The sequence below is a fragment of the Boleophthalmus pectinirostris genome, unplaced genomic scaffold (genome assembly GCF_026225935.1).
Source record: "Boleophthalmus pectinirostris isolate CB_2022bp ecotype Guang Dong unplaced genomic scaffold, ASM2622593v1 HiC_scaffold_4, whole genome shotgun sequence".
Classification (NCBI taxonomy): Eukaryota; Metazoa; Chordata; class Actinopteri; order Gobiiformes; family Gobiidae; genus Boleophthalmus; species Boleophthalmus pectinirostris.
In genome coordinates, this window is record NW_026571353.1 from 42,400,926 (window position 1) to 42,426,033 (window position 25,108).

At 41.4% G+C, this 25,108-nt stretch overlaps 1 protein-coding gene across 1 annotated transcript in view; it reads left to right on the forward strand.

The window, feature by feature from the left end:
- The first annotated feature begins 1,011 nt into the window (after positions 1-1,011).
- Positions 1,012-25,108, forward strand: part of LOC110175642 (solute carrier family 12 member 2-like) — an 88,379-nt gene continuing 64,282 nt past the window's right edge. The window contains exons 1-6 of the mRNA XM_055161842.1: positions 1,012-1,084; positions 3,634-4,001; positions 8,366-8,488; positions 9,053-9,128; positions 12,037-12,132; positions 14,233-14,372. Coding sequence (XP_055017817.1) covers positions 1,036-1,084; positions 3,634-4,001; positions 8,366-8,488; positions 9,053-9,128; positions 12,037-12,132; positions 14,233-14,372 — 852 coding nt within the window. The 5' untranslated portion in view covers positions 1,012-1,035. The remainder of the gene's footprint in view (positions 1,085-3,633; positions 4,002-8,365; positions 8,489-9,052; positions 9,129-12,036; positions 12,133-14,232; positions 14,373-25,108) is intronic.

Consider the following 25,108-nt stretch of genomic DNA (forward strand, 5'->3'; position numbering starts at 1 on the left):
CTGGGGTCTCCAGCCTGTACTCTGCACAGATGTTTCTGTGACTGTGGCTCCTCTTGGTTCTGTGGCTCCATGTTTGTTTCCCTGCAGCATCTTACACCTGCAGTTCTGTGCTGGACTGTCTCAGGAGCCTCTTTGTACAGTCGACACTGTGGCTCTGGTCTGGTGTGGTAGATCTGGGCCTTTATTGCTCGAGTGCACAGGTCCTGCTCCTGAGTTCCAGGATGAACCTCTGTGTGTCCTTCAGACTCTCTCAAGACATTGGTAGAAGGGAAATACAGGTCCATAAAACTACTCTTTTTTTTTTTTTTTTTACGTGGAGTTAGTTCCGCTTTAATTTGAATGAAGTGATCGAGTGGCGCCGCTCCGTGTGTTTGTCGTCTTGTCCGTTTGCCTCACAGCGATGATCCCACACAGAGGAGGAGGGGGAGGACACAGTGACCTCAGTCTCTCAGAGGACACACACTGGACGCTGCTCTGTCCACACTCCAACATGGACAGTTCCTCTGCTCTCACAGCTCCTCTGCAGGACTTACCTTAAACTGGAAATATAACTCAATTTTTCTGGACTCTGGACAATATTCTTGGATATTTCCTGGTGAATTTTGAAGATATTTTGCAACTATTTTCATATTTATTTTCGTCGTACTTGGTTTGTTTCAGATAGTTTGTTTAGAGCTGAAAGTGGCTCAGACTAAAGATTATGATTATTTATTAGAGAATATTTTTTTCTGGAAGCATCACATTTGAATTTAATTAATTAATATTGTGAATTGTAAATTTAAACAACAAATAATTACATTTTATAGATTTAAGTAGTTTTTATGTCAGTTTTGATGGAAATTAATGAATGAAGAGTGGTGAACTTTTGCTTATATTGGTCAGTTTTTTATTATGTGATATTAACGTTGGACTTTTTGTGCACAAGTTTTATCGGTTTATATTTTTACATTTTTAATAACTGACCTGTTGGACTGAGTTTCTGTGGGTTCAGACATGTCCGGACAAACACCCTCCGACAGCCGCTTCCAGGTGAACATGGTCAGCGAGGCCTCGGCGTCTGGATCTGCCCCGGTCCAACCTCCGGCTCCGGCGGCGGCTCCGGCGGCGGCTCCGGCGGCGGCTCCACCTGCTCCTCCACCGCTCCAGGCGCCTCCAGGGCCGGTGTACGCTGCAGCTCCGGTGGCCCCTCCTGCGGGTGCACCTCCAGCTCCGGTACCAGCTCAGGGTTTCCACACTTTTTCACTGACAACATTGCAAAATCCATGAATTTACAGCAGGAATGTCAAACTCAAATTCACAGAGACCAAAATTAAAAACTGGGACTAAGTCGTGGGCCAAACTACATATTTATTGTAAAATGTCAACAACATCTGCATCTTTTCTCTTCTTTCCAGATATGTAATGTTAAACCTTTTCTTATTAAAATAAATGGTTAATAATAGTTTTACTTTAACACTGAATCCAGAACAAGCAGAATATAAACTAATAACACAATTTTAAATAAATAATGTCTCTATAGCCAAATTTGGCTCCTGGGCCTGAGTTTGACATGTCTGATGTACAGCTCCTACATGTGTAGAACTGATCAGATTTTTAGAGCTAAATCTGAAATGTTTAACTCTTTCCACTCACCTTATGGTTTGGGATAGAGCCCGACCGATATGGATTTTGTTGTGGCCGATATGAAACTGATATAATGGGAGTTGGCGCTGCCGATACATTTAGTGATGTAAAAATTCACTGTAAATCTTGAATTGTTTAAAAAACTTAGGTTTGGCTCTAGTGGATTCTAAATTGGGTTTATTTAGGCAACATTTATTGTTATTCTGCCTCTTTGCGTCATATTTACATACAGTAGATTGGCCTAATGGCATTTTTGCATCACATTCTAGCTACTAGTGATGGGTATTCCAGTTTTTTTTTTGGAGAACCGGCTCTTTTGGCTCGGCTCACTAAAGCAGCTGCCTCTTTCGGCTCCCAAGCGACTCTTGAGATTGTTTTGTTGCAAGCAGGACTAAACCAGAACTGAACCAGGACTGAAAAAGGACTAAAACAGATTTAAACCATGTGTAAAACAGGACTAAACCAGAACTTAACCAGGTCTGAGTGTTGGGACTTGGTTTCTATCTCTCTCCTTCACTCGAGCCCAAGATTAGTCCTGGTTTATTCATTTTATGCTGAACTGCAGCCAAATATGTACTTTTGTTTTTTATCCTGTGCACACGAATATTTCTGAAAGTTTCGTTTTCAGCCGCTGCTGCTGTCAAACTACAGGTCGACATGCAGCATGAAGAGAAAAAGTGAGAGAAAGAGAAAACACGGCTCCCAATAAGAAACATGGCTCCCGTTGTTCGATCTAAGAGCCGCTTCGATCACGACCGACCCATCACTACTAGCTAGAAAACTATCGCTATTAGCCTTTAGCCGTAAAAACGTGCGCGCCGCGGTAGTTTAATTATATGCATAAATGTGGATCATTCACACGTCTATTCACAGCTCATTTACATATCAATGCAGGTTCCAGTAACAAATATACGGCCAATACAGTCACTTTACAATAGACCAATAGAAAACAGCCTGTTTATGTGCGAGAGCTACAGCAGCTAACAGCTAACAAAACCTAAACTAGCTTCAAAGTCGATGTATTTCAACACTCACCGCTCACACAGGCTCCTCCCACATCACACAGGCTCCTCCCACATCACACAGGCTCCTCCCACATCACAAGTCTGAACTAATAAATGTCCTTTTAATCCAGACTCAAACCGATTGTCCGAAAAAGAAAATAATCTCAGTGTTGCGCACGGCTGCAGGTGTAAACAAACACACGTGAGTGAAGTGACGTGACTCTGTGGTGTGTTCAGGGACAGTACGGACACAGACAAATTACACCGTAGATAAATACTGATGTGGAGCCACATATTAGGACATTTATCTGTCTGTAAATTGGATTAAATGAACAGAATGTAGAGAGTCTAAGCTTTATAACGACGTATAACATGCCCACGTGAAATATCGGCCCATATCAGCAAGCATATCGGCCGATAGCCGATATGTCTCCAGGTGCCCATATTGGACGATAATATCGGCCAGACGATATATCGGTCGGGCTCTAGTTTGGGATTATAGTTTTAAACATTCTAAATCCTGTCAGTGAATTTATTGTCGTCTCTTTTACACAAAAGGTGCAGATGTTCAGAAATAATCAGAACAGCCTCATGAGAACTTAACAGAACACTACGCGAAAGAGACACTAAAATCCCATGACTTTTCCAAAAACTTTCATTGAATTTACAAAATTCTATGACTTTTCCAGGACTAGAAAATGACATTTTCAATTTCCATGATTTTTCCAGGATTCACATGACCGTGGGAACCCTGCAGCTGCTCCGGCCCCGGTCTACTCCCCGGCTCCCCCAGCCCCGACTCCTCCAGGCCCGGCTCCTCCAGGCCCGGCTCCAGTCCCGGTCATAGTCTACTCCCCAGCTCCTCCGGCCCCTGCTCCGGCGCAGGTCTATTCCCTTGCACCTCCCGCCGCGGTACCGGTCTACTCCCCGGCCCCCGCTCCGGCGTCAGTCTACTCCCCGGCTCCTCCCGCTCCGGCCCCGGTGTACTCCCCGGCTCCTCCCGCTCCGGCCCCGGTGTACTCCACGGCTCCTGCGGCCCCTGAAGCGGCGCGGCCCCCTGACGAGTCCCGGGGCCGGTTCCGGGTGGTGGGCTTCTCGGACTCGGAGCTCGGGGCGCCGCCGGACGTGTTCCAGGAGCCGGACCATGTGAAGAGTGACTCGGTGAGCCTGCACTCCACGGGCACGGGCCACACGCATCTGTCCGGAGTGTCGCACGTCTCGGACTCGCACTCGAACACGTACTACATGAGGACGTTCGGACACAACACCATCGACGCGGTGCCCAACATCGACTTCTACCGACAAACCGCCGCACCTTTCGGGGAGAAACTCACCCGGCCCTCGCTGTCCGAGCTCCACGACGAACTCGACAAAGTGAGTGACGCCTTCAGTCTTTGTTAAGAGAATCAGAATTAAACTTTAGTCGTGTTTACATAAAAAAAAAAAAAAAAAAAGTTGAATATTTGTGTGAGCTGAAACAAGCTAAGGCTAAGCTAATGCGTTTTTGGCGCGCTGTCTGGATTTCTGGAACATTCTGGAGTGAAGAGACCGAAGCTTCTGCTGTGAACTTTTATGGTAAATAATAATATTAATGCACTAAATATTGTACATTTGATGAATAAGAAACATGAACTAGCCCTACTTTTAAATATAATACCAAAACAACATAGGTATTAGTCTCAATTACAACATATAGACCTATTTCACATAGAGGTGTGCAAAAATATTGAAATATCGATATATCGTATTGGTTAATGTGATGATACGGTATCGATATCGTGGGCTGCTGTATCGATATATCGCCAAGAGTATTTTTAGGTATATTTTACTAAATTATTTTGTTACAGCTACAGTTTTGTTGTTTATTTAGAGGAAGGAAACTCATTTATGCGACACATTTGACATTTTCACTGTTTTGAGGATTAAAATGTATAAGCACAAGAAGTGATTTAGCAAAGACTTTTAGTATCACAGACATGATTTAACCTTTATTTTTAATTGATCCGTATCGAATCAATTTGAAATATATCATATCGAATCGAAAGTACACTGTATCGAGATATGTATTGTATCGCAGCTTCTTAATCATACCCAGCCCTAATTTCACAAGGGTCGCTGTAGGTTTGTGGAATGGTTTTCTGTGACAAAATGTCTGTGGAAATGTCTCACGTTTAGGTTCTGTTCACGTTTACATCCCAAACCAGGAAGACGTTTGGAAACATGCAGTGACAACTTCCTTTGGGCTCTGTTCGCCGCAGTAAGTCTGACAAAATCTAGGAAAAATGAGAAAATGTCCCAGTTTTCTTCACCTCCATGTCGCTGTAGTGTTCCGTTATGTTCGGCTCATCAACAGTTCCAACCATGCCTCCGTTTTCCTCTTTTCCCTACAACTCCGAGCGCACTGGGTTCATGCGATTAGAAGAGACGAGATGATTCCAAACAGCACGTGCGTCTGCAGTCTTCATTTACTTCAGTGGGTTTGATCACGGTCGGTCGAGTCCAGTGTCGGGAACTACACCGGAAGTTTCATCGCAAGTTTCCAAACGTCTTCCTGGTTTGTGTCAGAAGCGTGAATAGAGAATATTCTCCAGCAGCTTCATAAATCTGCCCCATCGTCAAATCTTCAACCAACAAACTCCACGAAGGAGAAACATTCTTCATGAACAATTTATCCACAACTATCAAGAGAAGAATGACCAAAACTTAAAGGAGAACAAAAAAACTTCAGTAACTTGTTCACTCAGACTGATTCTAGAATTAAAATGAAAAATAATGTAGATATTAGCAGAGACATACAGATTTGTGCAGTTTGAATGCGAACAAATTTCCACATCATGAAATCAAATTTTCATTAAAATTGAAGAATCAGTCTGAGTGAACAAGTTCCTTCTGTTTTATTCATGTTAGTTGAGTTTGTTGTGTGACTAATGTGGCTCGTTGTTTCCTTTAAGTTTTGCTCTTTCTTCTCTTGATATTTGTGGATAAACTGTTCATGAAGAATGTTTATCCTTTGTGGAGTTTGTTGGTTGAAGATTTAGTGAAGGGAATACGACACACATTTACAAATGTGAGTGTTTTCTATGTAAACACACACATTTACACAGAAAAACATTAACCAGAAGTTCCACAAACCCTGTATAGTAAATAATAATATCTATGCTCTAAATACGTATCTTTCCACAGATTAAATGTTGTATAGAGGATTTTTTTTAAAGGGAAGTGAAATACAGCGACCGTCCTTTTTCAAATGTTGTGCATGCGTGACACCACCTTCCTCCTCCACAGCTCCTCAGTAGAAACACCTCCTCCTCCCGCCTCTTTACTCTAGAAATCACGTTTGTTTAGAATTACCGTTGAAGTGACCTGTCTAGAAATATTTTAGCGACCGATGCGTCAGTTTTTAGACCCTTCGTCCGCTTCAGATCTCCAAGAATCACCTCGGTTTGTCTTCGCTCCTTTTCCCCTTCTCTTCTTCTTTCAGCGACCTCAAAAATGGACTTTCTTTGGCGGCGAACTGGTCGTGGCTTCTCGTCCGACATCGCAACAAACTTTGTGCGAATTGCAAAGAAGTGACAGTTTGAAAAAGCCTCTAAGAGCTGCTGCATAAACCACGTAATCCCAGCGCGCCGACGAGTCAGTTGCACTAGAAACGTAGGGAGTTTGATTGACAACCGAACAGCCAATAGATAAAGAGGGAGCCTTGTTTTCTATTGGCTGATGTTTATCTGCCCTCACTACGTCCACAGTTGATAGATTTTCATTTTTTTTATTTTTTTTTGGTCATTATAATTATAAGGCTGCTGTGTCTCTGTAATGGTATTTTAAACTTTCAAAGACAATTTGAAACTAAAAAAAATCCTCCATACAAACTTTAATGTGCATTTGATGAATATAAACTTGAACTAGCCTCACTGTAAAATGTAGAACCAATAAGCCATAGGTGTTAGTATTCATGATAGCCTATTATTTTGTGAAATTGTATAACAGTATTGATCTTTTCTAGTGCTTACGTTATATATTAGTGTGTCCAGTCGTCCCTGTTTCCCCGGGACAGTCCCAGTGTTGAGCCCTCTGTCCCCTTGTCCCTGCAGATTTACACAAAACCACTGATTTGTCCCAATTTTATACAAGAAATGTCCCAGGTGTCCCTATTTTTGACAACATTAAACAGAGCCATAAAGAGACATAAACTGTCATTTGTTTAGGTAAAATACAGAAAAGCTGCTTAAAAAAATGACCAAAACACAAAGAAAATGTGACTATAATTGCGCACTTGTTTTACAGTTTTATTTATTATTTTTTATTTCGAAATTCTGGTCACCCCATATTAGTATCAATTACAGTATTAATTATTTTGTGAAATTGCATAACAGTATTGAGTTTTTGTAGTGCTTACATTATAAATATATTTAGCAGATTTTTTTTGTTTTATTGTAGTTTTACAGAAGTAAGGACTAAGTTTAAATAATGAAAAGTGTGAATGGGACAGTGGTGTATTCAGGGTCCCGGGGTCTCAGACGGGACACATTCCTCTCCTCTCCTGACGTCACACTGAGCTCACACAAAGCTCAATTACACCCACGGACGGGCTCTGGACACACGCTGCGTTAGTCCTGGGTTAGTCCTGGTTTAGTCCTGGTTTAGACCTGGTTTACACTGCGAAAAACAATCTCTAGCTAAATTAAAACGACTTAAATTAAGAATATTTTACTTTATTTGAGTCGATTCAACTTGACGAGTACAATTATCTACCAAAAGAATAAGTGTATTTTTCTTCATTCAAGCAACATTTGATTTTGTTTCTTATTTTAAGTTCAAAATAGTTGTTGTTTTTCTTATTTTAAGTTTAACAAGATGTATTTTCATATTTTAACTACAAAAAGTTTTGTTCCACTGGCAAAGTGAAACTGACTTGAATCATGATAAAACTTTCTTATTTCAAGTCGTCTTAATGTGGGTAGATTTTAGTTTTCGCAGTGTAGTCCTGGTTTAGATCTGATTTAGTTCTGGTTTAGTCCTACGTTAGTCCATTAGTCCTACTTTAGTCCTGGGTTAGTCTTGTTTAAGTCTTGGCCTTAGGTTTGTGCAGGTTTAGTCCTGGGTTAAGTCCTGACCCTGGATTGGTCCTGGTTTAGTCTTGTTTCAGACTTGTTTTGGTCCTGGTTTAGTCCTGTTTCAGACTTGCTTTGGTCCTGGTTTAGTCCTGTTTCAGACTTGTTTTGGTCCTGGTTTAGTCCTGTTTCAGACTTGCTTTGGTCCTGGTTTAGTCCTGTTTCAGACTTGTTTTGGTCCTGGTTTAGTCCTGTTTCAGACTTGTTTTGGTCCTGGTTTAATCTGAGTTAAAGTTTTGGTTTAGTCTGGGTTTATGCAGTAAGTTCTCTTAAAATAAATGACCTCTAGATGAGAATGAAGCATCTCAGAACGAGTAAGTACAAAACAAATCTGAAAACAAGATGAATAACCTGATGGAAGTTTTAAAATCTTGGCCAGATCAGAGAAATTTGCAGCGCGGGCCATAAAATGATTCTAAACCTACGACCAAGGTTTGAACTTTTGTTGTTTGTTACGAAAATATAGTTATTATTAAACTTTATTTAGTTTGAATACTTTGAAAAATCTTCTCGTCTGTGATTGGTTTGTCTGAACGCTCTTCTCGTCTGTGATTGGTTTGTCTGAACGCTCTTCTCGTCTGTGATTGGTTTGTCTGAACGCTCTTCTCGTCTGTGATTGGTCGACAGGAGCCCTTTGAGGAGGGACTGGCCAATGGGGACGAGCCGTCTGCGGCAGAGGAGGCGGCGGCTTTGGCGGCGAAAGAGGCCAAAGGAGGAATGGTGAAGTTCGGATGGGTCAAAGGAGTTCTGGTCAGTCACAGTGTTTGGTTTTGAGTTTATATCAGAGTTTTTCTACCGTAAATGGGTAACACTTTATAATAACTACACCTTATTTAGCCTTAATAAAGCATGAACAAAGACTTAATTCATAATGATTCACGCTTCGTAACTACTTAATTACTACCTTAATTAGCACTTGCACTTAATTTGCCTGCGCTGTAAATAGTTACTCATAATTATTTCATACTTAATTACTCATGGACTAACCATTTGAGCATTTATTAATCATTAGTAACTGAAAGAGTAAAGAATGATTTACTAATAACACAATGCAATGATAATTCAGGCAGCTGTTATCTGTTAGTTAATAACTCTTTTTGAGAGCTTTTCTAAAGTGAAGACGAATTATGCTTTATTAAGCATTTACTAAGCGTGAATCATTATTAATTAAATCTTTGTTCATTATTAATTAAGTCTTTGTTCATGCTTTATTAAGGCTGAGTAAGGTGTAGTTATTATAAAGTGTTACCGCGTCTCCACAGACTCAAACTTCTCAGAGTGAGTTTTGACATGTTTCTCTCGTTGCGTTTTCAGATCCGCTGCATGCTGAACATCTGGGGCGTCATGCTCTTCATCAGAATGTCCTGGATCGTGGGACAGGCCGGAATCGGTACAAACCACAAACGCACACAAGAACATAACACCTAGAACACGCTAAGGTTCATGTAACTGCTAGAGGTGTAACGATATCCAAGCTTCACCATGCGATATCGTCACGGTCTGAAACTCACATTATGATATTTATTGCGATATCATGGTTCATGATACGGTGGGGAGGTTCATGATTAGAGATGTAACAATATCCAAATCTCTGTACGATATTTTCACAATAAATTGTCCCGATCAAATTTTTTTGCCCCCGAGTTCAAGTCCTTTAGTTTTGAGTATCTGCCGATACCGAGTCCCGATCCAATACTTCTATAAAACATTATAAAATGAACTAAGAGCAAAGAATCAGATCCAGGATGTTTGGGGGATCAGATTGTGTTCATTTCAATGTGAAGTGTTTGACTGAACTTGGGGAAAATCAAATGTTCAAAACTTAAATTTTATTCACTTTTCTAACTGTGAACCATTGTTGAAAATCTTGACTTTTCACAGTCTGGTCTTGGAATGTGTAACTTAGTAAACTTAATGAACTGGACAAAACAGGAACCAGACCAGAACCAGATCAGACCTGAGACTAGAACCAGACCAGAACCAGATCAGACCTGAGACTCGACTCTGCACAATCTACACTTTGTATTAGAGCCCGACCGATATATCGTCTGGCCGATATTATCGTCCAATATGGGCACCTGGAGACATATCGGCTATCGGCCGATATGCTTGCTGATATGGGCCGATATTTCACGTGGGCATGTGATACGTCGTTATAAAGCTTAGACTCTCTACATTCTGTTCATTTAATCCAATTTACAGACAGATAAATGTCCTAATATGTGGCTCCGCATCAGTATTTATCTGCGGTGTAATTTGTCTGTGTGTGTCCCTGAACACACCACAGAGTGACGTCACTTCACTCACGTGTGTGTTTTGTTTACACCCGCAGCCGTGCGCAACACTGAGATTATTTTCTTTTTTCGGACAATCGGTTTGAGTCTGGATTAAAAGGACATTTATTAGTGCAGACTTGTGATGTGGGAGGAGCCTGTGTGATGTGAGGAGGAGCCTGTGTGAGCGGTGAGTGTTGGAAATACATCGACTTTGAAGCTAGTTTAGGTTTTGTTAGCGGTTAGCTGCTGTAGCTCCCACACATAAACAGGCTGTTTTCTATTGGTCTATTGTAAAGTGACTATATTGGCCGTATATTTGTTACTGGACCAGCATTGATATGTAAATGAGCTGTGAATAGACGTGTGAATGATCCACATTTATGCATATAATTAACTACCGCGGCGCGCACGTTTTTTACGGCTAAAGGCTAATAGCGGTAGTTTCTTTTCTAGCTAGGAGTTATGGGTCGCGATCGAAGCGGCTCTTTGAAGCGAACAACGGGAGCATGTTTCTTATTGGGAGCCGTGTTTTCTCTTTCTCTCACTTTTTCTCTTCATGCCGCATGTCGACCCGTAGTTTGACAGCAGCAGCGGCTGAAAACGAAACTTTCAGAAATATTCGTGTGCACAGGATAAAAAACAAAAGTGCATATTTGGCTGCAGTTCAGCATAAAATGAATAAACCAGGACTAATCTTGGGCTCGAGTGAAGGAGAGACACTCAGTCCTGGTTCAGTTCTGGTTTAGTTCTGCTTGCAACAAAACAATCTCAAGAGTCGCTTGGGAGCCGAAAGAGCCAGTTCTCCAAAAACAAAACAAAACTGGAATACCCATCACTAGTAGCTAGAATGTGATGCAAAAATACCATTAGGCCAAACTACTGTCTGTAAATATGATGTAAAGAGGCAGAATAACAATAAATGTTGCCTAAATAAACCCAATTTAGAATCCACTAGAGCCAAACCTAAGTTTTTTAAACAATTAAACATTTACAGTGAATTTTTACATCACTAAATATATCGGCGATTATATCGGCAGCTCCAACTCCCATTATATCAGTTTCATATCGGCCACAACAAAATCCATATCGGTCGGGCTCTACTTTGTATATTTGATATTATAGAGAAGCCTGTGTGTGTGTGTGTGTCTATGAAATCCAAATAATACAAAATCTTACCAAATACAAATGAGGTGACAAAAGCCGATTTCCGATCACGTGATCAGATCGGGACAACCCTAATAAACATCTCACGGTACGATATTTATTGTGATATTTTGTGGAGGCTAAATATCTAAAACTGTGAATATGCAACTTTTTCCTCTTAAAATTCCTTGACAAGACTTAGCCCAAAGAACTAAGAGTTAAAAGTGTCAGAACTGTTATTTCTTCTTGTCGTCTGCGCTGAAATGGAGCAAAGGATCATGGTCTATGTAGTTCCTCTGTGTTTTTAACTCTTCATTTAAACAAAGACACTTGTGATTCGATTTATTGTGATGGTCCATGATATTATTGAGAGAACTTTGACGATACGATATCACCAGATATACTTCGGTTACTGTCCATCCCCAGTGACTGTGCCCACAGTAATGATACTGCGGTGACGCCACGCCTGTGTGTCTACGGAGGGATGTTCAGCAGTTACCATGGAGACACAATGCACATGCTAGAAAACACTGCAAACAAAGTTTTAACGTTGTCTCGAGTCTCAAGAAAAAAAAAAAAAAGCTTGTGACTGTAATGTTATTTGAGAGAGACTTGTTTAAGAGCACGGATCATATCACCAAGTCAGTTCTTTATGGTCTGATTGTGTTAAAACAAAGCTTAAATTAAAGTCTAATAAAGTCTCAGACAGAGCAGTGCCTACAGTTAGCATCACACCCTCAAGGAATGTTGATGACATCAGCTGCAAAGTGTGGATAAAGAATGTATTTTCACATTTATATAAAGGTAAACTGCAGATAAATCGTGTTTCCTGGAGCTCCTGTTGTCCTTCTGTTGTATTGAGGCTTCTCTGTGTTCCAGGTCTGACCATCGCCATCATCTTCATGGCCACTCTGGTCACCACCATCACCGGACTGTCCACGTCCGCCATCGCCACCAACGGATTCGTCCGCGGAGGTCAGACGCACTAAATATATAAATATGTAAATGTAAAAATATAAATATATAAATGTCAGTGTTGTGCATGAACGAGTTCAAAAGAGCGCGTTCATTGAACTTCGAACTGAACGCAACACTTTTGTAAATCAAGAACTTGAACGTGAATTTGTTCAAATTATGTGTGATGAACGACGTACGTCACTTGTTGGGCTTCAGTTAAACGTCGGAATTTGTTTTCACCTGACGAGTGACGATCTGCTCACACTTAACCTCGCGAAACCACAGCCGCGTGTCAACGCGAAGGCGACTCCACCGGCAGCTTTAACGGAACGTACGGGCTCTTGTGTCTCTCAATGGGAAAGTCAATCAAACTTGACTGGGCGCGTTTAGCTGCTTGTATTTACCTTCTGTACAGACTCACCACGGCAAACGCAAGGATTTCAAAAGTAAATTTCAAAGCACTAATGAACAGTGTATGTGGATCTGGGCTCTTTCACATGATACACAACTGCCCAGGGAGCACAATGTGCTGATGGTAAATGCACAAATACAACAGATACATGCTCTGTGGATTTTGACGGGGATACGCGCCTACGCTCGTGTAGAGCGTCAAAAAATAGGATGGATCCTATTTTCTGAAATCTACACGCACAGGACGTGCTGCTCCGCACGTGTATTATTTTACTTGGTACATAATGTCAGTAACGCGCGTCACAATGCTTTTTTAACCTGGGTTGAAATGGTGGGTTTTTCGTTTTTCTTCATACAAATTTGCTAAAATCACCGCGATATCAGCAGCGGTGAAACGCCGGAGGTTCGCCCGCGTAGACCGTGATCCTGAGCGAAAGGACCGACGCAGAAGTCCACGCTCCACCGAACTAAACGCAGCTGACGCCCGATCGCACTCGGGGTTCTCTCAGGGGCGGTCCTAGATTCCAAGTTCTAGTCCAGGATTAGTCCTGGTTTGGTCCTGGTTTAGTCTTGGTTTAGTCTCCTGGTTTAGTCCTGGTTCAGTTCTTGGTTTAGACCTGGTTCAGTCCTGGTTTAGTCCTGGTTTAGTCCTGGTTCAGTCCTGGTTCAGTAGTCCTGGTTCAGTCGGTTCGGTTTAAAAGTTCAGCATCTGGTTTAACAGTTCTTTTGGTGAGAGTAAATTAAAAGTGCTGCAATAGTCGTGTAATGTTTTACATTTTAAACACAGTAATATTGTAAATGTAACTAATGACTTAGAAATGACAGTAACAAGTCATAAATAAAACATTACAGTTTTAAAGTCACTTGTCCAACAGTGGATCTTGTAAAGTTGTTGTAAACTAGAAGTCAGTTTGAAAAATAAATGCAGCCTTTCATTTACAGATCTCATCTAAATATAAAATGAACTGAACTTTGAACTAGTTCAAAATTAAAATTGTGAACTATGAACGTGAACTATTCACTTTGAACAAGTGTGAACTGAACTTTGAACTAGTTCATGAAAAGTGTGAACTTGCACAACACTGATAAATGTATAAATACAACAGGACGGCCTCCTTTAACACGACTGTTCAGAGTCCTGCTGTTGTCCTGATTCTTTGGTAGTAGTAGTAGTAGTAGTAGTAGTAGTAGTAGTAGTAGTAGTAGTAGTAGTAGTAGTAGTAGTAGTAGTAGTAGTAGTAGTAGTAGTAGTAGTAGTAGTAGTAGTAGTAGTAGTAGTAGTAGTAGTAGTAGTAGTAGTAGTAGTAGTAGTAGTAGTAGTAGTAGTAGTAGTAGTAGTAGTAGTAGTATTGAATCTGAAGTTTCAGCGTTCCCACCTGCTCACTCAGGGATTTACACTGCAGAAACGCTTGGCCAAAATTTAAGAAATAAACACTTAAATCTATCAGAAAATGAAAAATGACAAGTACGAGTAAAGTAGATAATAATAATAAATCTGAAAACAAGATGAAGAACCTGATAGAAGTTTTAAAATCTTGGCCAGATCAGTGAAATCTGCCGTGTACCGGTGCCAACTGGTGATTTGAGCTAAAACCTGGCACCAGCATCTCTCCTGTGACTCTGCGCCGGTACAAATCAAACCTGCCCACGCCGTCGTACCGACAGTTGGCTCTAGTCTGTGTGTGTTTTGTGTGTTTGTCGTCGCAGGAGGGGCGTATTACCTGATCTCCCGGAGTCTGGGGCCAGAGTTCGGAGGCTCCATCGGTCTCATCTTTGCGTTTGCGAATGCTGTTGCCGTGGCGATGTACGTGGTGGGCTTCGCCGAGACTGTGGTGGAGATGCTCAATGTAAGCTGCTTATTTTACTTTATCTCGCCGTCTGTGTTGTTTTCCTTATAAGTCCTCGATCTCTGTCAGTGTGTTTTGGTTCACTGTGCTGCTCCCGTGCTTCAGACGGGTTTTACTCTCATGAAGTTTAACTCTTTCCCTCATGAAGACGACATTTGACGACCCCCTTGTTTCCTTAATGACGTCTTTTGACACCTCCGCCGTATCAATAAAGACGTGATTTGACGACCATTAGAAACAGCTCGGTTTTTCACATTTAAACAGAGACTGTTTTAGGTGGGGGCCACTACAACCCACACTAGACTGACCAATAGGATTCAAGGATATGTTTTCGGCGATTTTTTCCGAAGTTAATCCAAGTACACAACACGAAAACACGTGCAATGGATCGCGGCGCTGCGGCGCACAGTTTTAGAAATAATGAGGAGTGGATGTATTTTATAGATAAGTTTAGAGAAAGTGACTTTTATAGATTTCAAAAGTGATGATGAAGTTGATTATAAAGTGGAAAACAGCGACAGCGACGGACTTTCAGAGAGTGAAACTTACAAAGATGAGAATGTCGCTGATGCGTCTGTGTGGAGTCCTGCGATGTCCAAACAAACTATCCAGGCTTTATACTCGATTATGAACTAAACTTGCCCCGAAATCTTGATGTTGCCCAGACGAGTCTTTTAAAATATTTCAGTCTTTTTTTCTAAGATGCAACGTATGACAGAACTGCTACAGAAACAAACACTTATGTGGAGCTCTGCGCACGAGAACATGAGACAAATACTGGACTCCCACTGACGGGGAAGAGTTTTATTATTATATTATTATATTATAATAAGCTAAATGAGTTGATTAAGTTAAATGGAAAAAATGAATTAGGTGCACACAGGTGAACAACAGGTAAAAACAGGTGCACACTTGGCTTTACTGTATCTGCTGATATGAAATCTGTTTAAATACTTTGACAAAGTATATTTTTAAATTTTTTATGAATATATTACTCAGAACCTGCAGATATCAGATGCTGAATGTAGTTTTTTTGTTTTGGATTTTGCACCTGACCAGGTAAACTCTCATTTTCAGTGAGCTGTTATAAACCTGGAAATGAGTTGAATCACATTTAAACATCCAGAAATGAAGAGTTCAGAGTCTAAAGTTTCCAGAGATACAAATATGTCTGTGTTACAATTAAGTTCATGAGTGTAAAAATCATTTATAATCACTGGTGGAAGTGTGTTTTCTTTTATGCAGTGATGCTCTAAGGGCAGTTCTAGTCATATATGTGTGGGTTGTTCCTAGTCGGCGTCCAGGGGGAAAGAGTTAAGAACTGGACTCTGCTCAGCTGTTCTTGTCCGGTTCATAGTTTTAAGTTGATTGACCAGCTGCCACTTGGATTGTTGTCAGAGAGAATGTGTTTCTGCACAGTTTATGTGGTGATTTTTTTTAAGTCTCAGGAGTAGTTTTGGGGTTTTTTGTTGCTGTTTTTTCCAGGATGTAGACGCTCTGGGCTGTGGTGTAGTTTTTGGTTTTAACTGTGGCCAGACAAATCAATTCACATCAACAGTGTCCTGAGACCGGGCCTTCACACAATTTATATATTTACTTTTTTTTTTTTCTTCCCCCCTCTAGAAGAAGAAAAGAGAAAAAAAAATTGCAAAAATGAATAAAAAACAACAACAATTTAAATAAAATGTTAGGGCATAAGTGTCTTATTTGAAAAAGTCAATAATTAGGCTTCACTTCTTTTCAAAAGTTGGCACCTTGAGCTGTAGTTGAGCTGTCAACAGTTCCATTGTATAAACTTGTCAGATTTTTTATTTCCACTGATCAGTGGTCGGTGTTTCAGCCCATATGGAAAAGGTGTAGATAAATCATACACCATTTTAACATGTTTTATCTGAATCCTAAAAGATTTGTATATGACACTGAAAACAGTTACAAGATCTTTGGTAAATATGTGCAGCATGAAACATATTAAACTTTGTAAACTACAAGGCCTGTATATGACACTAATCCCACATACAGTGTCCTCACAAGTGTTGGACAAAGGTCATTCAATAACCCGGTTATTATCCATATCCCGGTTCTGTCAGTGTTCAGGTTACTGTGTTTACATGCGCACTGAGAAACCAGGACACTCATATCCACGTGGACATGATCAAATGAAGTATCCCGGTTTCTTGACATAATCTTACAAATGCGCAAGTGCAAAAATTAACTTAAATCAATTTCATAAACCAGGAAAAATACAAACCGTGAGCTCCTTTAGCATAAGAAGCTAAGAAGCTACAAGATTTCCCACAATCCACTGCACACATCAAACCAACAGATTCTTCATTCAAATCTTCTGCATAAATAAACTCAACTTTACAACATATAAACCATAAACACTATAGACACATCAGCCCGTTTGATCAGATCATTCAGCTCTGATCACATTTGTTTAGGTTTTACAGAAACGAAACTTAAGACCGTTTGGCTAATTAGCATAAACTGTTAGTGGTGATAAAAACATCTGCTCCTTGTGTCGCTGATGTGATTCAGTTTCTTTTGGACTAAATGACTCGACTCTGTGGATTATGTGAGTTGTTTTTGTGACAGAAGAGGTGCTGATGATGGTGAGTCTGTTCTGTGTGTGTGTTGTACAGGAGATAGTTCATGTCTTATCTTTTCAGTGGTCGCACGAGTGCAGGTCGCACGAGTGCAGGTCGCACGAGTGCAGGTCGCACGAGTGCAGGTCGCACGAGTGCAGGTCGCACGAGTGCAGGTCGCACATGCGCAGGTCGCACATGTGCAGGTCTTTATTTTAGTCATTTCACTCGTGTGGTCACTTTATTTATGTTGGTCACTTTATTTATGTTGGTCAATTTATTTATGTCTCTACTGTTGTGGTGAAAGGCTGGAAAGTGTCTTTTGGACACATGTGACTCAACTTTATGTTGCAGTAACCGGGAAACTGTGTTTACATGTCACAGTATCCCAGTTACTATCAGAATAAACCAGCTACAGTAACCTGGTTTCTAAGAACCAGGACACTGAAACCAGGTTACTGTGTTTACATGCACCATGAAGAAACCGGGAAACTCAAAAAACCCGATCATATTGGTTATTGATGTGCATGTAAACACACTCAATGTTTGCTTCCTTAAACTCGATTGCTGTATTGTGTGTGTATGAGAGTGAGAAAGAAAATTATCACAGTGTGTGTGTGTGTGTGTGTGTGTGTGTGTGTGTTGTTGGGCAGCATGGGGGTAAACACAGTAATGTAAATATTGCATTACAACCTTAAAAAACAAGACATACACTCTTCCACTGACATCACAGTGAACATACATCAGGCTGTAAAAAGATTTTTACTCTGCAAAATCCTGTAGCCCCTTTCCTTGTTGCCTCTTCGAAGAACCATTTACTTATGTGATACCAGAGTACTTGTAACTGTCCTCTACACCTGCTATAGTTCTCACCACTACTAACAGCTGGTTTATCAGGTAAGTCACTGGACTGTCACATGAGAAACCTGGGTTCAAATCCCCCTTCTGACTCAGACTTTGTTTTGTTTTTTTAACTGCAACATATAATTAAAGAATACAAACATTACATGGAACATACAAAGAAAATGTAGTTTATCATGCACATTACCTGTAAATGTCATGCAAAATGTTCACTTTATCTTTACTAGTTTTTCATAATATAGTTGTATGAGAAAAATGCAAAAGGGGCGACTTTCAGGAGTAAACCACACATGGCACATATTAACCTTATATAAAGATTTACTATAAAGACAGTGGTAAATTCTTATATTTTTTTCAGTTTTTTTCCATATGGGAGGTTTCAGCCAGTAGATCGTGATCATTTTCCTTACAACTCAAGAAGATGCAGCAGAAAACACTGATAATATAACATTTTTAACCTACTACCAAAAAAAGTCATGTAAAAGATCGAAATTAAATTTAAACTTTAAATTGCACAGAAACATAACTTATTTAAATTTGAAAATGCTTATTTAAATTTGAAAATGTAATCATCTTGAATTATTAGTTGGTGTCTTAACTCTGAATTCTGAATTTTCCAGGACCATAAACTGCACACACAGATCTACTACCAGAACAACAGATTTAGTCAAGTAGAAGTAAAATAAAATGTTTGTATTTTTCCAACCAAAAATCCTCTCTCTGAAAATGTAATAATGTTGTTTATTTCTTAGCTGTGTGTCACTCGTGTGTTTTGTTTGTTTTTATGTGTGTAGTTTGTATTTTTGACATTCAGGTGTTGAAAACTCCACTTGTGCTGAAACACTCGAAGTATCTGACTTGTCTAATGCGACTGTGACGTCTTTAATCAACATAAATTAAACAAAAGGGCAGTAGGGAGTATTATCTGTGACATAAGGGTGAGTTGTTGTACAGTTGTAGGGAGTATTATCTGTTACATAAGGGTGAGTTGTTGTACAGTTGTAGGGAGTATTATCTGTGACATAAGGGTGAGTTGTTGTACAGTTGTAGGGAGTATTATCTGTGACATAAGGGTGAGTTGTTGTACAGTTGTAGGGAGTATTATCTGTGACATAAGGGTGAGTTGTTGTACAGTTGTAGGGAGTATTATCTGTGACATAAGGGTGAGTTGTTTGTACAGTTGTAGGGAGTATTATCTGTGACATAAGGGTGAGTTGTTGTACAGTTGTAGGGAGTATTATCTGTGACATAAGGGTGAGTTGTTGTACAGTTGTAGGGAGTATTATCTGTGACATAAGGGTGAGTTGTTGTACAGTTGTAGGGTATTATCTGTTACATAAGGTGAGTTGTTGTACAGTTGTAGGGAGTATTATCTGTTACATAAGGGTGAGTTGTTGTACAGTTGTAGGGAGTATTATCTGCTTCATGAGGGTGAGTTGTTGTACAGTTGTAGGGAGTATTATCTGTGACATAAGGGTGAGTTGTTGTACAGTTGTAGGGAGTATTATCTGTGACATAACATACTCATTTGAATGAGTTGTTTATAGAATACTGAAGTCACAAAATGGCCGCTGCAGATGGATTGTGTTTATTCTGGTTACCATGGTGATAATCTGTCTAGTCTTTATAATGTCCGACACACACAGAAGCTCAAATGCTGCGTTTAAATGTTTTATTCATACAACAAATTTATTACATTTATTTTGAAAATCCACATACAGAACTTTATTTTTTTATTACACATTTATTACACATTTAATGACATGAAATAACACACAGGAGTTATTATTATTCATGTAAAACCCTAGAGTGTGACTGACCCTAGAGTGTAACTGACCCTAGAGTGTGACTGACCCTAGAGTGTGACTGACCCTGAGTGTGACTGACCCCACAGTGTGACTGACCCTAGAGTGTGATTGACCCTAGAGTGTGAGTGTGACTGACCTTAGAGTGTGACTGACCCTAGTGTGTGACTGACCCTAGAGTGTGACTGACCCACAGTGTGACTGACCCTAGAGTGTGACTGACCCTAGAGTGTGAGTGTGACTGACCTTAGAAGTGAGTGACCCTAGAGTGTGACTGACCCTAGAGTGTGACTGACCCTGAGTGTGACTGACCCTAGAGTGTGACTGACCCTAGAGTGTGACTGTGTGTGACTGACCCTAGAGTGTGAGTGTGACTGACCTAGAGTGTGAGTGACCCTAGAGTGTGACTGACCTAGAGTGTGACTGTCCCTAGAGTGTGACTTCCCTAGAGTGTGAGTGTGACTGACCCTAGAGTGTGAGTGACCCTAGAGTGTGACTGACCTAGGTGTGAGTGTGACTGACCCTAGAGTGTGACTGACCCTAGAGTGTGACTGACCCTAGAGTGTGACTGACCCTAGAGTGTGACTGACCCTAGAGTGTGACTGACCCTAGAGTGTGACTGACCCTACAGTGTGACTGACCCTAGAGTGTGACTGACCCTACAGTGTGACTGACCCTAGAGTGTGACTGACCCTAGAGTGTGAGTGTGACTGACCCTAGAGTGTGACTGACCCTCGAGTGTGACTGACCCTAGAGTGTGAGTGTGACTGACCTTAGAGTGTGAGTGACCCTAGAGTGTGACTGACCCTAGAGTGTGACTGTCCTAGAGTGTGACTGTGAGTGTGAGTGTGACTGACCCTAGAGTGTGAGTGACCCTAGAGTGTGACTGACCTCAAGGTGTGAGTGTGACTGACCCTAGAGTGTGACTGACCCTAGAGTGTGACTGACCCTAGTGTGACTGACCCCAAAGTGTGACTGACCCTAGAGTGTGAGTGTGACTGACCTTAGAGTGTTACTGACCCTAGAGTGTGACTGAGTGTGACTGACCTAGACCCTAGAGTGTGACTGACCCTAGAGTGTGACTGACCCTGAGTGTGACTGACCCTAGAGTGTGAGTGTGACTGACCTTAGAGTGTGAGTGACCCTAGAGTGTGACTGACCCTAGAGTGTGACTGACCCTAGAGTGTGACTGTCCCTAGAGTGTGAGTGTGACTGACCCTAGAGTGTGAGTGACCCTAGAGTGTGACTGACCTCAAGGTGTGAGTGTGACTGACCCTAGAGTGTGACTGACCCTAGAGTGTGACTGACCCTAGGTGTGACTGACCCCAAAGTGGACTGACCCTAGAGTGTGAGTGTGACTGACCTTAGAGTGTTACTGACCCTAGAGTGTGACTGACCCTAGAGTGTGACTGACCCACAGTGTGACTGACCCTAGAGTGTGACTGACCCTAGAGTGTGATTGTGACTGACCCTAGAGTGTGATTAAACATATCAGAAGCTGTAATAAGATTAAAGTCATTTCTGTATTTACACAAATGTATTGAACATCCAGGAGCTCACTGGTCTCACGTGGATCTGAACCGGTCTAAGTCCGGGTCTCACATGGATCTGAACCGGTGTGTAATTCCAGGTTCTCTGAGGTCCTTGCTCTAGCGCCCCTTCTGGCCCGGGCCTGAAACAACAGGACACAGCACATCCACAGGTCACAAAAAACTCCAGGTCTAAACCAGGACTAAACCAGGTCTAAACCAGGTCTAAACTAAACCAGAACTAAACCAGGACTAAGTCAGGACTAAACCAGGTCTAAGTCAGTACTAAACCAGGACTAAACCAGGTCAGTACCTTGCAGTAGTAGTACATTGGGATGGTGAACAGGAGCATCAACAGAAGAATCACCACGGCTCTGATGATCAGGACTGAGTCTAACTCTGCAACACAAAAGAATCCAGATCAGACCAGGACCAGGACTGAGACCAGGACCCAGATCCAAGCCCCAAAACCAAACCCCCCAAAACCCTGTTACCATGGTTACTGTCATTGCCTGATTTGTCCCTTTTTAACGTAACATGTGTAAAGGACGAATTATATTTGCGCATCGACTCATTGCACTTTGCCGCTGTCACCTTGTCGCCATTGTTTTTGATTTATGGATCTGCGTCGACGTTTATGCGCCGTGAAGTAATTTGCCGCCGCAACACGAGGAGGCGAGGATTTAAAAATGTGGTTCACAACAACAGAGACTCTGTGCATCGTGACGCAGACGATTTGATGCATGACCATAAACTCTTAACACGCTTAACTCTTTTAACCCTCTTTTAACCCTCCCGTTTCAATGTGGAGAAGGTTTCAGCTGCACTCATCTGGACTCTGTTTTTGTGATGAAGACGTTTCAGCTTTGGAAGACATTTTCATTTGATGGAGCTGTTAGAAGCACTGGGAATTCACCCTCCTCTGAGTCACTAAGTCCAGCCCAAAGGAGGAATTTTAGAGTGAAACTTGGGTCTGTCTGTGCAGGTGAGTCTGTAGTTTGTTTGCACAGGTGAGTCTATAATTTTCACAGGTGAGTCTGTAGTTTGTCTATGCAGGTGAGTCTGTAGTTTGTTTGCCCAGGTGAGTCTGTAGTTTGTCTGTACAGGTGAGTCTGTAGTTTGTCTGTCTGCGCAGGTGAGTCTATAGTTTGTCTGTACAGGTGAGTCTGTAGTTTGTCTGCGCAGGTGAGTCTGTAGTTTGTGCAGGTGAGTGTGTAGTTTGTCTGCGCAGGTGAGTCTGTACTTTGCCTGTCTGTGCTGGTGAGTCTATATTTTGTCTGCGCAGGTGAGTCTGTAGTTTGTCTGTCTGCGCAGGTGAGTCTGTAGTTTGTCTGTCTGTGCAGGTGAGTCTGTAGTTTGTCTGTGTTTGGTGTTTGGGGCAAATGATGCGCAGTGAGAACAAGATCAATCCAAAATTGAAGTAAACAAAACTAAATCTAGTGCGTCCGGAGTCGGTCCAGAGAGCGCAGTAACGTGTGAAAACCACCTGAAACACAAGACGCCATTTCTGTTCAAAGATGGATTCACTTTGAACACAGTTAACACAGAAAGACTGAAGAACAACAGATCAACAAACACAACTAGTCAACAAAAAACAAACAAATCACCAGGGCAGCAGAAGCACAGGGTCAAACCACAGTAAAACAGGGATAAGGAAGGACACTTGGATAAAGAACTTCTGCTCTTCAAACTAATAATATTAATTAATATTCGAGAGGAACCCACGTGACTCTTCTTACCCTGGGACCCCAAATTTCTGTCGATGTTCCTGCCGTCACATGAAGTTCACACATGAACAAGGCCACACAGATCTGTTTGGCCTTTCTAGATCCCAGACCACAACAGGCCAATCAAATGTAACAGGGACAGAATGAGCCATAAATCTGTTTGCTGTAAACAAGGCAGGTTCACTCTGACACTCCTCCTTTGGGCTGGACTTAGTGACTCAGAGGAGGGTGAATTCCCAGTGCTTCTAACAGCTCCATCACATGAAAATGTCTTCTGGAGAGGAAACATCCAGATGAGCACGGCTGAAACCTTCTCCACACTGAAACACTCCTGGACAAATGAAGAACTTCACCATCTCAGAGTTTGTCCCATGTTCTGTGTCTGGAGTCACATGTGTGTCTCAGCTTCAATATTCACATCAAAGTTTTGACTCTTTCACAGAGTCAAAACTTCAAGTTCTGTGTTTTACTGAAGTCAGACTTTGCTCAGTTCTGCTGTTTTCTAATCTTTAGTTTAAATCCACGATTTTCACACAGACAGAGTGAGGATTTATCAGTAAAATACTTTATATTCAAGAGTCAATTTGATCCAAACATGAGCTTTGTCTTGAGTACAGTTACTAGAGCAGCTTCAGAATCTGGGCATGCTCAGTTTGAAAAACAAGACAATGATATGACCTAGGGGTGGGCGATATCTCAATATTTTAAATATATCGAGATAGTTTTTAAACTCGATATGAATTCTGACATATCGTATATATCGATATAATGCTTATATTAAATTTAGATTTCGCCGCTTCGCTTGTTTACCTTCTCTCTCGTCGCCTCCGCCTCCCTGATTTTGTTCGCTCGTGTCTCCTTCACTCCTCACTGTCACCGTGAACACCCGAAAGTTGGTGCCAGTGAAAAACTTCAAGCACCACGAACCTTTTCCACCATTTACAGACAAAACCATCAGCAGCACATCCTCATGTTCCACCGAGTCGCGTCCTTTAGTCTGAAAGAAGCTAAACGAGCTGAGCTGCATGAGAAGTGCTGTTTATGCAAATGAGTCATGAGCTTAAGTTTCGTTTCTGTAAAATGTAAACACACGTGCGCAAAACTGCATTAAACACATGATTATCTCAAATGGGTCGATGTGGCTTGTAGTCGTTATGTTTTATATATTGTAAAGTTTAGTAATGTAAAGTTTATTTATGCAGAATATTTTAATTAATAATCTGTTGCAGTGTAAATTGTACAATAGTGTTTGGAAACGTTGGGTTTGATCTGCAGTGGATTGTGGGATTAAACCTCAGAGCTCCTTACTGCTGGAACATGGATCTATTGAAATAATGAACATCCTGAGCTTCTTCTGCTAAAGGAGCTCATGGTTCTGGTTCTGGTCTGGATAACAGAGTTAATGCAAAGATGAGCTTGAGTTGAGTTGTTTTATTTATGAATGAAAAGAAGGAAATATGTATTATTTCTTTTATTTTACAGTTAAATTATTATTTATGTAATTAGATTTTTTTGTAATCTTAAATAATCCGTGTATCATTCGTTCATTCGTTTTTCAATATAAATCCAAAAATAAGAAAACGAAAAAACAACAGTTTTATTCATTATTTGTCTCCAAAACCAAAATTAAAAAACAGATAACGATTCGTTTTTTCAGTTTTCGATTTTGTGTTTAAATGAAGAATGGAAAAAACGGATAACGTCCGTTTCCCGTTTCTGTGACTGCGATGCCGGATTTTTGCACAGCGTACGGACTGAATCAGGACTGATCCAGGTCTGAAACCAGATCGGGACTGAGACCGGGACAGACCGGGACCAGAGCGGGACCAGGGTGAACTCCGAGCTCTGACTCCAAGCCTCCGCAGGGTCCGAGCCTCAGCTTCGAGCTCCTGTCCTGCCGTGGGCTCTGAGCCTCCGGTCTGGTCCTGGTCTTGTCTCGGTCTCAGTAGCGCTCTGGTCCCGGTCTGGTCCCGGACCTGGTCCATTTGAACCAAAAGCTCTTAGTTCGGTTTGTTTTCGTTGGTGTGAAAGCGTCAGTTGGATGTTTTGCTCCACCTCGGAACCAGTCGTGGTTCTTGAGTGTGGAGGACCGGAGCAGCCCGTCCGGACCTGTAGTCCACAGAACATTCTCACTTTCCCCTCACGGAACCAGCGCGCAGATGATGACACGGAACCTCTCGGACCGCTGGTCCCGGTCTCAGTCCCGCTCTGGTCTCGCTCTGGACTCTG